The sequence below is a fragment of the Thermobia domestica genome, chromosome 10, assembly GCF_964235325.1.
Source record: "Thermobia domestica chromosome 10, izTheDome1.hap1.1, whole genome shotgun sequence".
Taxonomy (NCBI): domain Eukaryota; kingdom Metazoa; phylum Arthropoda; class Insecta; order Zygentoma; family Lepismatidae; genus Thermobia; species Thermobia domestica.
The window spans coordinates 9,100,575-9,117,502 of record NC_137463.1 but is presented as its reverse complement, the minus strand read 5'-3'; the positions used below and the strand labels follow the sequence as shown (position 1 = coordinate 9,117,502).

At 33.9% G+C, this 16,928-nt stretch overlaps 1 protein-coding gene across 3 annotated transcripts in view; it reads right to left on the bottom strand.

Annotated features, from left to right (window-relative positions):
• Sh (Potassium voltage-gated channel protein Shaker) overlaps window positions 1-16,928 on the bottom strand; it is a 907,958-nt gene that overhangs the window by 226,899 nt on the left and 664,131 nt on the right. For all 3 annotated transcript variants that reach the window (XM_081727649.1, XM_081727648.1, XM_081727651.1), the window contains exon 4: window positions 3,362-4,005. In XM_081727649.1, coding sequence (XP_081583775.1) covers window positions 3,362-4,005 — 644 coding nt within the window. The remainder of the gene's footprint in view (window positions 1-3,361; window positions 4,006-16,928) is intronic.

Sequence of the window (16,928 nt, the reverse complement as noted above, 5' to 3'; positions counted from 1 at the left end):
TAAATGGATTCCATTCTTTATAATCGTGACCTTCTAAGATCATCTAATATAATATTTTCGGAATCACTGGTAATACTTTAAAAGATCCGTCTTAAATATTGGATTATCTTTTTGATTTTGCGTTTCCCGCACTTGGTTTGGAGGCAAGTGAGTAGGACCATCAAATAACTACCCTTTCGTCCTAGAATTCTACTCTACGATCTACTTCCTATTGTAAGATTATATAAATTGTGTAAGTAAAGAAGGCATTTTAGTTAAAAATAAAGTGAAATCTAGCGTTTATGACTTGTATATTTAGTAAAAGTTACTTTCACTCTTAAACTTACAGGAAGAACATCACCACATAGTTTTCTTTCAAAAAGAAAAATTATATAGTTATGTTCTTCCTGCTAATCAGTGCTAAATATACAAGTTATTAATACGCATTTTATTTAGTAATAATTTACTAGTTTTTTCATGCATTTACGATGCTCTAATTTATGTTCTAATGTTTGAGATCGAAACAGAAAAAAAATGCATTAAAACCTATTTTATACATAAAACAACAGACAAATTTTGATATAAAATTTTTTGTACATGTTTATCAACGCGAACATTGACTAGTACTAATCGAAAAAATGTATTTAAAAAAATAATGCACATGTTTAAGGACTGTGTAACACAAAAAGGAATGAAAAATAATAAAACTAATATTATTTTTTAAAGAAATATGTGTGTGTTTACAAAACTTGTTGTTTTTCAAATATGTATTGTGTGTGTGTATGTTCCTTTGTGTTGATTTGATATATGTACATTTTTTTTCAATGTATTAGCTGGGACGCCCAAAAGTTCGGCTCAATTTCCAGAGATTGTCTTCCAGCTACCAACTAATTACAAAAAAATTGTACGGTACAGGTCAAGAAAAGTTAAAATCATATTTGCCAGCATTTTTTCTCAGTATAATTTTTAAAGAAGATACAGAGTAAAGAAAAACAGTTTGCAACATTCTTCACAACAGGAGTGTAGTTGTGTAAAGAATGATTTCATTTGTCCTACTTAATAATATATTTGTATTAAGTTTCTATATTTTGATTTTTATAACTAATTCCAAAACACTAGAAATGTATTAACAAAATAAAAATATAAAAAAAAAAAACTATTATTAAAATCATTTTTGAAAATTTTCCTGTTTTAAAAGATTATTTTTTAGAAGTGACATTTCGATGAGTATGAAATCTTCTATACGTTAATATCACAATTATGTACGGTACACTGAAGCTTTTGCATGTATTGTTTTGGTATTTTGTTTTAAATAATTATAAATAGATTAATAGTGAATTGAGTATGAATAGACATTCAGGACAGAAACATCGAAACAGTTCTGTCACCAATGATCTAATGTTGTCAATTCAGTTCTCAGTAAATTTCCAAGCTTAGTCTCTTATTTGTATTATACAACCAATTTAGAATTTTAATAATACTTTTAATCTGGAGATAGAATAATATATTGACAATAATATTTATGTTAATTGAGATTGATCATTGAAATATATTCAAATAATGTGTGTACATTGTATGTATAAGAAAAAGTGTTATTGGTGTGTCTGAAAAGGGGGAAAAAATCAAAATAAAAATCGACGGAAAAATTCTCGTAACCGTGAAGACCCGGAAAAGTATTGCGTGGTAGAATCCTAAGCATTTCTAATCTAACAATACTTGCTTAGCTGTATTTTATAACTACTCTGATCTAAACTAAACTAACATTCTATTCTAATTTTGTGACAATTAAGGCGGTCTTCCCACAAGCCTCTTTTTTTATTTTTATTAACATTTAACCTTTCTCGATTCGCAGATACTAGTAAATAGGAAAAAAAAAAAATGATCCCAAACATAACGATTGACTTCTATAATACAACTGAATGGCCGATGCCCGAACAATAGAACAGTCGAGAAAAGAGGAAAGAGAAAAGACAGAGCAAGAACAAGTGAAAAAGATAGCAAAAGACAAGAAGAGATAAAAGAGAATGACAGAGAAAGAGAGAAAGAGGATATCAGGACATAATACTGGCAATTTTATTACCTGTGTGTTATTTCATTTGAAAGTTTGAATGTTAGTACTTTGTTTAGAGAAGATGGTAAATTCTGTTAGAATAAATATGTCCTTCTTGAAAACTGCAACAAGAAGAACGGTATATTCAGCTAGCCAAAATAGGTGTAAGCATTGCTTTGTATTGTCATGTAATACGATCGTGAATGCATGCACGGGGAACTTAGATATTGCTAAATATTGTCACACATGACTTCAAACTGAATCATATCTTTACTTTGCTTATTATTTTTCAGCTTCATTCAAACGAATATATTGGAACTGTGCTCTTCCCCAGTATATCAGTCTCTCTGATCCAAAATATTGGGCTTTTTTCCTCCTCAGAGAGACTAATTGGAACCTATTATCGTACATTCCATAACTTAAAGGCCACGTACTTATGGAGATTATGAGAAAAAATGTAACTGTCCAAACTTTTCAGCAGAATTATACATACAAACGGAGCGAAATATTTCCTAATACCGATTCTAGCTCAGCCCAAGAACCACTACTCTACAACATTCTTCGTGGATTAGATTCTAGCTAGCAAGATGCTACTTAAAAGCCAACCAATCTCCGAATTTCTGGGTGTAAAATATACCACTTTTCTGTAGGAGTATTTTTGATAAACCTATATCTGGATGTTTATGCCTCAGACTTGAGGTTCCAAGAATACTTGTGATTTTGGTCGATTAACCACGTAATGTGTTACATCAAGACCCAATATGAACGATAATGATTGTAATAATCTTGGCCCCAAACTGTTTACTTTTGCAAACTGTTAGCTAGATTGTGTGGTTTCCATTGATTGTGACATACAAGCTGTGTGAAATGACAATGATAATGACTTATCAGTCGAAATGTTATAGAAGAAGATAATGTATTGAATTAGTATGAATGACCTCGAAATATAAAAGCAAGAAATGAACTCCAGAGATATATAGATGATACAACTAATGATCAGGAAACATATACAGAGAAAAAGATTTTATATGTACAGCTCTGACGAATGATATATTAATATATTAATAGATTTATAATTAGATAACGAATATATGTTGTCTGAGTATATATTAAAATGGGATTGCAGTGCTGTTATACATATATATAGAGCCTTTGCTTTGTGTACTCTTAAAAATTGAACGTGTACGACCACCTTAATTGTTAGAATATTACTAATTCTACAGAAGACGAACAACAACAACACCAACACCAACACCAACATGAACAACAACAACAAACAACAACACTTAAAGTAACACCGAATAAATGAATGAAAGACACTGTGATACTTACCAATGAACAAGAAAAATATGAGCAAGCCCAACTCGCGCATTGACGCTTTCAATGTCCTTCCTAAAATTTGTAACCCCTTCGAATGCCTCGATAACTTAAATATTCGGAACACTCTCACTAACCTAATGACCCTAAGTATGGCTAGCGACATAGCCTGATTGCTGCTTTTGTCTTGTGGACTCGCTGGGGCCAGTGGTATGTTTAAGGTCTCTTCTTTCTCGGCCACAACGGTGGCCAGGGTAATGAAATAAGGAATGATAGCAATTATGTCTATTATATTCATAACATCCCTAGAGAAGCTAAGTTTATTCGGGCATGCTACAAGCCGCACTGCAAGTTCAAAGGTGAACCAAACAATACAAATAGTTTCGATTAAGAAGAAAGGGTCGGTGATATCAGGAACCTCATCTTCGACTATCTTGGTGCCGTTAGTTGTGGTGTTGAAGACCTTGTAGTGTTTGAATTCGGGAAGCGTCTCCAAACAGAAGATCACTATGGACAGTAGAATGACAAACACGGATATGATAGCAACCACCCTTGCTCCCTGCGAGCTCTCGGGATACTCGAACAGCAGCCAGACTTTCCTCTGGAATTCGTGGCGTGGAAGTGGTTTTTCTTCTTCCTTGATGAAGCCTTCATCTTCCCTGCAAGATAAGAAAAGAAAACAAAACGAAACGATTAGTCAACATCTACATATGTTACACATAGGAAACATCGCTTTTAAGCTTGGCTTAAAAAAAAAAAAAAAGGTAAAAAATTTTAAGGTAGAAAAATTTATAAATACAGGACAAAGGGTACTAATTTCTTTTTGAAATATTTAGCATCAGATTGAGTTTCTTGGACCGATTGTCACTTTGTTGCTCTTCTCACTCAACTTCGTCAACATCAAGCTGATAAACAGAATCAGTCTTGTAGGATTGTATAAGTATACTGAAGGAATATGAAACAATTGAAGCCGCGACTTCCATAACCGCACAAGTCCAGCTGAAGAAATATTGAGAAACTCTATAAAAACTGAATATTTGTTGGAAATATGAACTTGGAAATCAGTCTTTTTTCATACTTACACTTTGCTAAATAGCGAATGTCACTAAGTATGAAAAAGAAAAATCTGATTTCCAAGTTCACATTTTCAACAAATATTCATTTTTTTTTAGTTGAGTTTTTCAATATCTTTTCAGCTGGACTTATGTGATCACGGCTTCAATTAAGAAGCCGAAAAAACAATTAGATACCGGCATGTTTAGAGATGTGATACTTGGACTTGAAATAGATCGAAATACATACATATTTGTTACCATTAGATATTGGTGTATCTAGAGAAGATTTACAGTGGACTTGAGATAGATCGATATATTTATACCTATTTGTTACCAGTATATTCAGATACCAGTATCATCTGGTATTTGTCATCAGATACCAGTATATTCAGAGAAGACTTGTACTTGAGAAAGAACTTATGCTAAATGTTATCATATGAAGCTACATCTTTGAAGGGAGATGAATCATGTGTATAATAAGTACCAGAATTGAATGTCTATCCTCCCATAGTCCACTGCGCATTCTCTTTAGGTCTTCTGCTAATATAACGTCCCAAAATGTAACAACTTCTAAACTTGTTCAGTGTTTCAATACAATCGCTATGGGCCTCGATTTCTTATAAATTACACAAACTAAACACAACAACACACTGACCAAGCCTATGTGACAAAAATATAAAACACACAATCACGGAACAGTTTCAACAGAATAACTGTGTCTTCAACAGACTTTCACTCTTTCCTCCACTAGAGAAGAAGTGCAAGTCTGATGAAGACACAGTTATTTTCTTGAAACTGTTACGTGATTGTGTGTTTTGGGTTGAAACTGTTACGTGATTGTGTGTTTTGGGTTGAAACTATTACGTGATTGTGTGTTTTATATTATTATCACACAACCTTGCTCAGTGTGTTGTTGTGTTTTGTTTGTGTAACAAATCGAGGGCCATGGCGAGTGTATTGAAAACCAGATCACTGAGCAAGTTTAGGAGTTGTTACATTTTAGGTAGTTATACCAGCAGAAGAAATTAGGAGAATGCGCAGTGGACTATGGAAGGATAGATATTCCTCAATTCTGGTCCTTCTTAGACCTTTATTCATCTCACAAGGCCTGATAGAATAGTTATAGAAAATTCCACAGTTTTAATACAATTTTTTAGCTGCTAATTATCAAATCCTTCACGTACTTTTTTTAATCCAAAAATTTTAATGGTGCATATTGAATGATAACATTCCAGGTCAGAATCTGCTTGAAAACAACAAACGAATAAAAAATGAAACAAAATTCCTAAGTGTTCTAGCATTTGATTACTTCTGCTCACTAATTTCGGTGGCTTCAGAGTTGCATTTTCCATAGAGCAATACGAGAGGATGGGTATTTTCTTTTTAACAAAGATAGAATAAATTAAAGGCAAAATTTTCATCCAAAATCGGAGGAACTTTTTTAATAATTTATATTACTTTTGTTGACTAAGGTAGCAGAAGATGGCAGTTCTAGGATCACTGAAATTAACAAGAAAAAATATTAATTGTTGGAACACTTGATAAATTACTTCCGTGGATAAAATTTATTTATTCTTTTGTATTTTGCACTAATGAATGAATTGAAGTTAAGAAGTAGTCTGAAAGACGTATAATCATCATTATCCTTATCATTATCATAGGTATTCTGCTATTATTGACAGGTCACTTGCTGCAACTGAGAAGCATCTATGTTCCACGGTCTTCCGCTAATCTCTTCGTCGATTTTTCTGTTTTGATATCGTCCATTAATTGTAGTCTCCTTCGCCCTCTCCCTCTCTTTCGTGCCACCATACCCTCTAGCACGTCCCTCAAGATACAGTTCCTTCTTAGCCAGTGTCCCAACCAGTTTCTCTTTTTAATAATATCTAAAATTGTTCTTTTTCTCTTCTACCATTTATAACACTCTTTCGTTCGTCTTTCGTTCAACTCATCTAATTCACTTCATTCTTCTCCACACCCATATTTCTAAAACTTCTAGTCGGTTTTCATCATTTTTGCGCAATAATCTATAATCAATAGCCCTTAAAAGCCTTACAAGGATTTGATATCTGTGTAAGATAGTTTTAGTTTCTGAAAATCACGATTTTAAGGAAAATTTTAATTATATTTGTTTTGAATTAAGGTCCTTTTCCAGGGTAATTTACATGGGACGTGAATTTATCCTCACGTAAGATCAGAATATTACTAAACTCCCACCGGGGATCAAACATCAATCTTCCTGCGTAGAAAACATGAACGCAAAACATTTACATATGTAACTCAAGTAACAGAAACCTTGAAGAAATTGGTGACAAGACCAGCGAAGTGATTCAAAGTAAACCAACCATGATGCTAAATATTTTTTTTTAATAATGTAAATACGGCATGGGGGAGGATTTGTAATGAAAAGCATAAATGAATAATATATATATCTGGGCAAAGGTTAAGTAATAACTGCTGAGGCAAGCTTTAATAGAGCTAACATTTGCTGTTTAATTAACAACGTTTTTGTAACACTTAAAATTAATTAAACAATATATTTCACAAGGTAATTAACAAAACATTAAGTTTCAAATTGCAATAATATATTATACAAATCTCAATAATGAAAGACTCCTTATTCACTGTATATTACAATTAAAATATACCATAACAACAATATGGATTTTGATTTTATAAATGTTCTTAAGTTTATGATATAAAATATTTATAGCTAATTATAGTGATAGAATTAACAGTGTACTTTGTAATGGCAAAAGCTTACCAAGTACTTATAGGTACAATGTTTAAATTTAGTGATACAAATTTATAAAACTCGGCAAATTTCGGGCTCGAATCTTAGTTTACAAACTGTGCATTAAATTTTCCCCAAATTTATCTTAAATAACAATAAAACAGTTGAATTCTTATTGGTAAAAGCGCATTTGTGTGTACCCTAATAATGATCAATCTTCTCTGGTATAGTGATTCTGAATTCGATTCCCAGTCAGAGCTCCTTCACACATCATGAAGAAGTGTTTGGGGTATAAAAAGCCTAAAGTAGTGTTATATTGAGCCAATGTACTGACCATATATATCATTCAATTGAACGTGCATCGTTTGATTTGGTCAGACTGAGTCCTTCAATGCCTGCAGCACTATATATTCTTTCCTTTTTGGAGCTAATATTGTCATAGATAGAAATTATAAAAGGTTCATAAAAAAAAAAGGTTGTATAGATAAACCAAAGCTAGGATCGGGTTAGACAATAGCTTGCCTCTTATTGTGTTATATTAAATAAACGGATAAGGGGAGAAGGTGTAGTAAGCTTTCGAGCTTGGAATTCCCGTTGAACCGATGAGTGCGCAGGAAACAAAAACGACTGCACCTGCAAGAGATAAGACGAGGTTCTCTCTAGCTACTATTGCTACTACTACTACTATCACAACACCAATAACTACTACTGCTATACTATTGTTAGTACTAAATAAATTACTAATGCTAGGACTAAGTTTAAATAAATGCTACTACTAAAAATATTAGAAATATCTTAATTCTGGATCGACATTTGTTTGAAAAACTATGGGTTTTAAATTTTTCTAGAATTTCGTTTATTTAGAAGAGTCACTTCCAATGGAGATGTATGTTATCAGCAAGGCCGTATTTACACAATGGCCAACATGGCTGGTGGCCCGGGGCGGAAAGTTCTCTCGGACATATTTTTCTCCTATTCCAATCCAGTTTTGGAAATTACAGAAATTTCGCGACAAATATGGATACTGGCATTTTCTAATGCCCTGACCATTAGAGAAAGACTTTCTTCTCGCATAAGGTACTATAAAAGCAAAGAACCAAAAGGTTTGAGATAGTTGGTAGAAATATTAACAAATGTTGGCAGTACACGAGAAGTTTACCTAAAAGACAACCGAATCTGCTGGCTAATTTGCTGTTTGCCTGCAACACTGCTTCAACAACGTCCAAGTTGCTCCACCTGCTTCGCAACCGGTTTTATGTTTACTGAAAATGGGAATACAACACTATGACGTCACAGATTATCGATTTTTTTAAGTTAGTACGTTCACCGAATCAGCAGTAGAACTTCAATTTTAAGTCTTGGCAGTGGTGTACGCAGAATTTCATCAAGGGGTGGTTCAAGCACTCAATTTCATATGAAATTTAAACCTCCAAACCCCCTTCCGCACGCTACTGGGTACTGTACAATTATTTTCATTTTCGTTTTCTATTAAAGTTTAATGTCCATCCCCAGCTCCGATGCTATATGAGACTTGGACCTACAGTTTCAGATTAAACCAAAATGATCATAAAATCCATACTCAAATTCAAATTTCAAAGCCTTTACTCCGGGAATCAAACCTGGAACCCCGTACAGCAAAACCTGGAATCCCGTACTAGCCACTAATGCAGGGGGAACGCAGGGTTCTGCACAAAAACTTTTATTTAGGATCACCAAAATTCTTCTAATTCTCTTCTTCTATTTTTTCAGAACCTCCTATAAGAGTACTCTTTCTGTATTCTGTTAAAAAACACAAGATTACTGGATAATTAGTGTCCCAAATGAGGGAAATAATCATCTTTCATTGATTTCATTGCGTTTACTTAATGTTTAACAGCATAACGTTCGTTTAATAAGTCTGTTCGATGTATTCCCTCTAATTCTCATTGTAAATATCAACCGTTTAATAAGTTAGTTCAATGTATTTCCTCCTATTTTTCATTCTAAAACAAAAGTTTAATAAATTTGTTCCATGTATTTCCCTCTAATTCTCGTTCTAAATATCAAACATTTTATAAATTTGTTCCATGTATTTCGGCCTAATTCTAGTTCTAAATAACATATGTTTAATAAGTTTGTTCTATGCATTGCCCCTAATTCTCGTTCTAAATAAAAAAAACGTTTAGTAAGTTTCCTTCATGTAACCCAGTTAATTCTCGTTCTAAATAAAAAAAAAATGTTTCATGATTTTTCCCTTATCTTTTTCTAAATAAAGGTTAAGTAAGTTTGTTCCGCGTATTTCATCCTAATTCTCGTTCTAAATATCAAGCGTTTAATAAATTTGTTCCCTATATTTCCCCCTAATCGTCGTTCTAAATAACAGACGTTTAATATGTTTGTTCTATGTATTTCTCTTTAATTCCCGTCCTAATCATCAAATGTTTAGTAGGTTAGTTCATGCATTTTCCCTAAATCTCGTTATAAATAGCAAACGTTTAATAAGTTTGTTCCATGTAATCCACTTAATTCTTGTTCTAAATAACAAACGTTTAATAATTTTGTTCCATGAATTTTCCTTTATCTCGTTCTAAATAACAAACGTTTAATAAATTTGTTCCATGTTTCACCCTAATTTTCGTTCAAAATACCAAACGTTTAATAAGTTTCTCCCATGTATTTCCCCATAATTCTCATTCTAAATAGCAACTAGTGAAAATATTTGGAGAAAATTTGACGAGATACAACTTTAATGATAGTCCAGAAGGTGTGGAAAGGTAAATATTTCACATACGTATTAAGGAAGTCAAAATCTATCTTCATGCCAAGCTTGATCAATGTCGGATGAGTTCTCTAGATCACGTACGGTATATATATATATGTCTACACAAATCCAAACAGGAATTTCAACGGTCCATAAACTCGAGAATCAAAATCAAAATCTATCTCAATGCCAAGTTTGGTCGAGATCGGGTGAGCTCTGTAGATCGGGTTCCAAATTTGATTGGCAAGTAAGCCTGGAACCAAACAACTGCAGAGGGGAAATATTTCACATGTACAGTGAAACCTATCTATGTTGGCCACCATCGGTTCCATTGAAAAGTGGCCAACCTAGACAGGTGGCCAACTTATAGAAAATAAGTGTGATTGGTGTATTTTTAAGATAGGATTTCTAGTATTACTTGATTGTAAAATTTTAATAAGCAATGGCAGCATAGCTACTTTTAAATAATGTATATAGAGTAATAATAACAATGTACAGTACTAGTAAAAAGTACTACAGTATGTTTAATATATGTACCTTTATCTTCCTGAAAAATAGTCTGGTACTTGGTTACCAGATTGAAAGCGCAATAACACAAACAACCATATAATAGAAACATATTCACTCAGTTTATTGTAATTGATATTGTACCATACTGAGTTATTTAGATTGAAAACAGGAGCCGCAGTGGTTCAGTGGTAGAGCGTTCACTTCTGGTGCATGGTGGGTCTGGTTCGATCCCAGCTCGCGTCAAGAGAACTTTGTGGTGGACAGATACCGTGTGCTTGGGTTTCCTCTGGGTTCTCCCGTTTCCTCCCACTTTCTTCATTTTACCATTTTACTCGTTTCTCATTATCACCGTCTCTTTTAGCCTACCCGGGATAAACATGGGACGTAAACATTTCATTTCAGATTGAAAACAAGAAAAGCAAAATTATTAGTTGAGAAATTTGTGTGCAGTTTATGTCTTTTTTTTCGACAGTGACAAATATTTTCTGTAAATACCTTTCAAAAAATTGCAAATCAGTTATTATACAAATTTATTCATCGTGGTTCATTCTAAACACAGGCTACTTTTTTTATTCTTTTTAGAACACATACACGTTCTAATTTTGTGGTTAACTATTTCTTGTTAATGAACTACAAGTATTTCCTCGGAGCAAAATATGTTTTAAGAATTGGGAATTCATATCTCCAAAATTCCGCTACCTTTCGGCCATCAGGTGCCAATACTTGACAATTGACATGGTTAGCTTTAACCTTGAGAATTCTCCGGAATGACTAAAGCTCCCCACTGATGAAAGGAGCTGATATAGCTAATGGTTTTTCCAAAACAGACAGGGTAAGCAAATACGTATAACCATTTCCTGAATTCCTGTACGTGCTTTTTCATATTCACATCTTCCTTCACCACCCCTTTATGAGGGTAGTGTTTTGGCCATTGACCTCCAAGAACAAATCGTGCGAATCCATGTTTCTTTGTGTCCAGTCACAAATACAGAACATCTGCCTCTCATATGGGAATACGAAAGAGTTAAGAAAAATAACAAAACAGTATTTTGCGTGGCCAAGATACGCAGGTAAATTTATTATTATCATCATAGGATAAACATTGCTTCAGTGTGGCCAACTTCCAAGATAGACAGGTGGCCAACTTACAGAGTAATAAGTAACGAATGTCTTATGGGAAAATGCAGGTTCAACACGAACCAGGCCAAGATAAGCAGGTGGCCAACTTAGAGAGGCGGCCAAGTTCACAGGTTTTACTGTATATTAAAAATGTAGAGACTTATTTCCATGCCAAGTTTGATCAAGATTGGTTGAATTCTGTAGATTGCGTACGATATATAGGTCTACTAAAGTCCAAACACCAATTTCTATGCCTAATAAACTCGAGAATCAAATGTGTGAGTAGGGAAATATTTTACATGTATATTAAAAATGTCAAGATTTATCTCAATGCCAAGTTTGAATGAGTTCTGTAGATCGTATAATTTATATACTGACTTGTGAGTCGAGTGTTAAAAAAAAAGAATCAAATGAAGAACCAAAAGATGGAGCATTAAAAAAAGGGAAGAAGAAAAAAAGAAAAGAAATAGAAGTTGCGTAACTTTCAGATCGCTGTATAAAGTTACCTATCACGTAGTAAAGCAATGTGATAATGATTATACTTGTTTACTAGTTAGTAAGTACTTTACATCGTTTGAGAAGTACTATCAAGTAAGCCTTACATTGTAAGTATTATACATCGCTTAATTTGAGAATGACTATCAAGTAGACCTTAAGTTGTAAGTATTTTACATCTCTTAACTTCAGAAGGATTATCGAGGAGACCCTACGCTGTAAGTAAAGTTTATTTAACATAGCTTAATTTGAGAATGACTATCAAGTAGACCCTACGTTTTAAATTCTTTAGATCGCTTAATTTGAGAAGGATTATCAAGTAGACCCTACGTTGTAGGTATTTTAATCTCTTAATTTGAGAAGAACTATCAAGTAGACCCTACGTTGTAGGTATTTTACATCTCTTAATTTGAGAAGGACTATCAAGTAGACCCTACGTTGTAGGTATTTTACATCTCTTAATTTGAGAAGGACTATCAAGTAGACCCTACGTTGTAGGTATTTTACATCTCTTAATTTGAGAAGGATTATCAAATAGATCTTAAGTTGTAAGTACTTTATATCACTTAATTTGAGAAGAACTATGAAGTAGACCCATCATTGTATATATCATTTCATCTTAAAAACTTATCAATCTTTAGTAGATAATTATTAATACTACTGACACTTGTCGATAATTCCCGTGGAAATACTATAGTCTTCCAGTCCCTTCGTGTGTGTGCGTTTTTTTTTTTTTTTTTTTTAACCAAAGCCTTCTCACTGGTCTAGTGGCTAGCACTCGCGTCTCTTGTTCACGTGGCCCTGGTGTCAATTCCCAGTGCAAGACTATGATTCGGATTTCCCCTTAAATTGTAGTTCACATCTCATATAGCCTCCCTACTGAGAAGAAGATGCTAAATTTCAACAAACAAACAAGCGAATATTTTTTTTTTCAGAAGCGACTAGACAATTTGTACCAAAATAGGTACGAAGATCATTGATCTACTAAATTTGACTGTTAATAGTTAACACTAATGACCTAAACCGACATTGACTGATCTAGACCTGAAATCGGTATGAATGTCATTGAATGTCTACCAAATTTTGTTGAGAACTCTCAAGGTTAAATTTGGTAATCACTACAAGCCAAAACAGATATGAACTTCTGTACGTCGAGGGAAAAATATATTTACAATGACTAAAAATGAAAAAAAAAAAAAAAAAAGATATTCCTAAGTCAAATAGAATTCAAGTTGATTCAAGTTGATTTTATTGTCTAATACAGAGTGGCCAAAAAGTCATGTAACTTAACGAAAAAAAAGAACATATTTCTTACTACTTTCATCCCGAACAGGACCTCCAATAGGAGGGCAAGAAGCAGCCAAATGAGAGAAGACCATTCAGGGATCCTGGATAGAAAGAAAATGAAATGAAATAAAATATTTCAGTTTAACGTCCCACGATTATGCCCTTTAAGACTAAGGGAAACGATGATTAAGACAAATCAATGATAATGGAAGAATTGGTGGAATGAGAAGTTGGGAGGAAAGGAAGTACCCAAGAAAATCCATAAATATGATGTGTTCCGCCACAAACTTACTTGGTCGGGGATCGAATTAGGTACCCCACGCACCAAAGGTAAGCGCTTTACCACTGAACCACTGTGCCGTCCACCTGGATAGAAGACTGACAAAAAATGATGCTTAAGAGTTGGCACTTGTAGCAGAATAGTAACTGAAGGGACGAACAATGAATGCACACACACACACAGAGACATTCTCCCATGTTTATAGAAGCGTACACATGTATTGCAAAAATTGTCAAAAGATAGACAGCCCTGTTAGGAGAATTGGTGCTAGAGCCGATGATTTGTAATATACCTGTATTACACTAATTAGTATTTAAGATTACGAAAAAATAAATTTTGGTGTATCTAGTTTGAAACTATAACGACCACAGCTTGACATTTTTCAATGATTCTCTGGTATTTCGTCGAATAGTTCTGATTTTAGAACTGATGATTATTTCACAGACTTTGCCACCTTCCTCAGAATCTGAATGGAATTCAGAAAGCAAGAGAAAGCTGACAACTGGGTCAGAGAATCGATAATAGGTTCTAAAATTATAATTACACTACGAAATACCCAAGAATTTTTGAAGAAAATAAGCTTTATTGTAACATTTGACGATTTGGGCGATGGGATAACTAGAAACAAAGTACTTGGTTTATTTTGATTGAGGGTAACATTGCATGTAAGCGACACTCAATTCCAGGCTTCAGCAGAAGGGAAAATACTTCTGTAATTTTGAACGTCAACGGTACTGTACAAGACGGGACCTGCTGTTTAAAGTCTGATCTGAACTACTATTCAGGATTGTATCTGCACCGCATACCTTCACCGTGAATCGAATCAAGAACCACACACATTAGTACGAAGTGGAAGGAGATACTGATGATGATCTCGGAATGTGTTGAAATTTTTCCATTTTGTTAGTGTGCAAGGTATTACTACCGAGATGTCCCTTCTGACTTCAATAATTGACCACTAACTAACAGGTTATTCGTGAAGTTATAGACCATAAAAGGCTTGCCAACCATACGATAATTTATCATGATATACGATAATTTAAGCCGTAAATGCTATATACGATAATTCTCTTGCGATAATAGGTAAATATACGATAATTTTAGAACGCATACTTTTTTTTTCAGTTTTTGAATGTGCAAATGAGTTGTAGATGTGCATTAAAGTAATTATAAATCACACACACTAAGATTTTTAACAATCATTCCTGGTAAAAGAAATCAATAACGATTTGAGAATTGGCAAATGGCAACTCTGTATCCATTCTTGAAATTCAATTACTTTTACGAGAGGATGGCAATATTGTTGTTGTTCCAAGTAGTGTTAACAAGGATAAAGATAATGATGATGACAGTGACGCCGATTTGAATTTCGAAACTAAAGACAGTTAGATCAGTTTATTATATATGATTGCTGATAATAGTAGTGTTATACTTATTTCTACACTTATCACATGCATAACGAATATACGACATTTTTTTCGTAATATACGATAATTTTAAAGACGAAAATCGATAATTTTGTTCTCTGAGGTTGGCAACTTTGGACCATAATCTCAATTGTAGGTTCTCAGTGGACAGAAAGGCCTAGCAATCCTGCAAGGTCATCACTAACATTGTTGCCAGTCCTCAAAAGTCGTTCTCCCTAACGAGCAAAGAAATAAATATTCAACGGTATTCTACTTAAGTCATCTTAAAGTGAGATAAACTTCACTTCCATTAGATGTAATTCCTGCAGAACATGACAAAGCGATGATTCAGAACAAGAAGTGGAAATAACGTTGTCCATAAAACGAGATGAGACAAAAAATAATAAAGTTTTCTCCTCCCGTAAATTGTATACGTCTTATTTCGTATCGGAAAGCTTGTCTCGAACTTTTTCTTGCCTCAATTTTGTAAACTTATGTACAGTGAAACCTCTACTAACGGACATCTCTATAAGGCGGATACCTCCCGTAACGGACATATTTTGTAATCCCCAAACACTGTAATAGGAAAAAACATATTGACAAATCTCTCTAAAGCGGACACTCTCTACTACGGACACGGACAGTCTTTTGTGTGTTTTATAGGTATTATTTACCACCGTATTACGGACACTTTCTCCAGAATCAAGTTGAAAAGTATAGTAAAAATACATTTTTAGTAATTTATACATGTGTCACCAAGGAAGAATTGTGACAACTTTTTGCCTCCTCAATGTGTCTGCTCAGCAACCAAGACGAAGCGTCCCTGTTTAACAACACTCTCATGTCCTTTGTTTGCATCCCACTCCCCCCAAGCTGTTCTAGACACAAAACTGATTGACAGTTGCCCGCCATTAGAGGTGACACGTTATTCTACAGTCCAGCTGGAATATCTAACCAAGCAGAAGACAAATTTGGTATTTTTACCCGCATATTGTTTCAAAAAAGACACAGCTGGACTGCAATTAATCCACAAATTAAAATGACATACTGGAAACGTAGTAAATAGTGATAAGTACAAGTGCAGAGAACTGTAACTTCTTATTTCCGTATTGAGCAACGGACACAGAGTATTGGATGGCGGAGGATAATGCAGGTACAGAACATTTTGGTAATATTCGTATATTCATGCAAAAATATTTTTTCTAATTGCGTATTTCCTTGTTTACTAATTTACGTAAGAAAATATTGAAACCTCTCTAAAGCGAACACCTCTCTATAGCGGACAATTTTTGATTCACCACGGCTGTCCGCTTTAGAGAGGTTTCACTGTACAACATTTATTCTGAACCTAACATTCTGTAAATTTTATCTGTGAAATCTTCTGCGTCACAAGAGGTCCACGAAAGGTGTGGTAGAATAATATTGAAACTATATTTATTATTGGAGTATATTGTGTAATGACTTTTGTGTATCTTTAAATGTTGATAAAGTCTTTTCATTGTGTTGGCACAATCACTTTCTCAATTTACAGTCTTTTATACTATGAATCACGTAACATTTTAAAACAGCTTGAGATATAAGACTTGGGTGAACTAGTATTGTCCACGATGAATTCGTCTTCTGTTTAGTATTCAAAGCATATTCTTTGCTACATGAGATATAAGAATAATAGTTCTATAATACGCATATCTTCTCCACATTGTTATTCTCTTGTGCAATTAATTGTCTTTCCCAAGGCATCCTCTTCCCGGAGATCAGAATGGGGGATATTTTACCTCCGGAACAGAGGTTAATCTGCGAAAGATCACTGTAAATTTCTGTTGTCAGCAAACTAGGGAAAAATAGTGTACTGGTTTCCCGTTGCCTTCCACCCCGCAGTATTCCAGCCGTTAAAGTAACTCTGACCACGCCTTGACCAAAGTTGCCGCACCAATCACTATGATTTCCACGAACTTG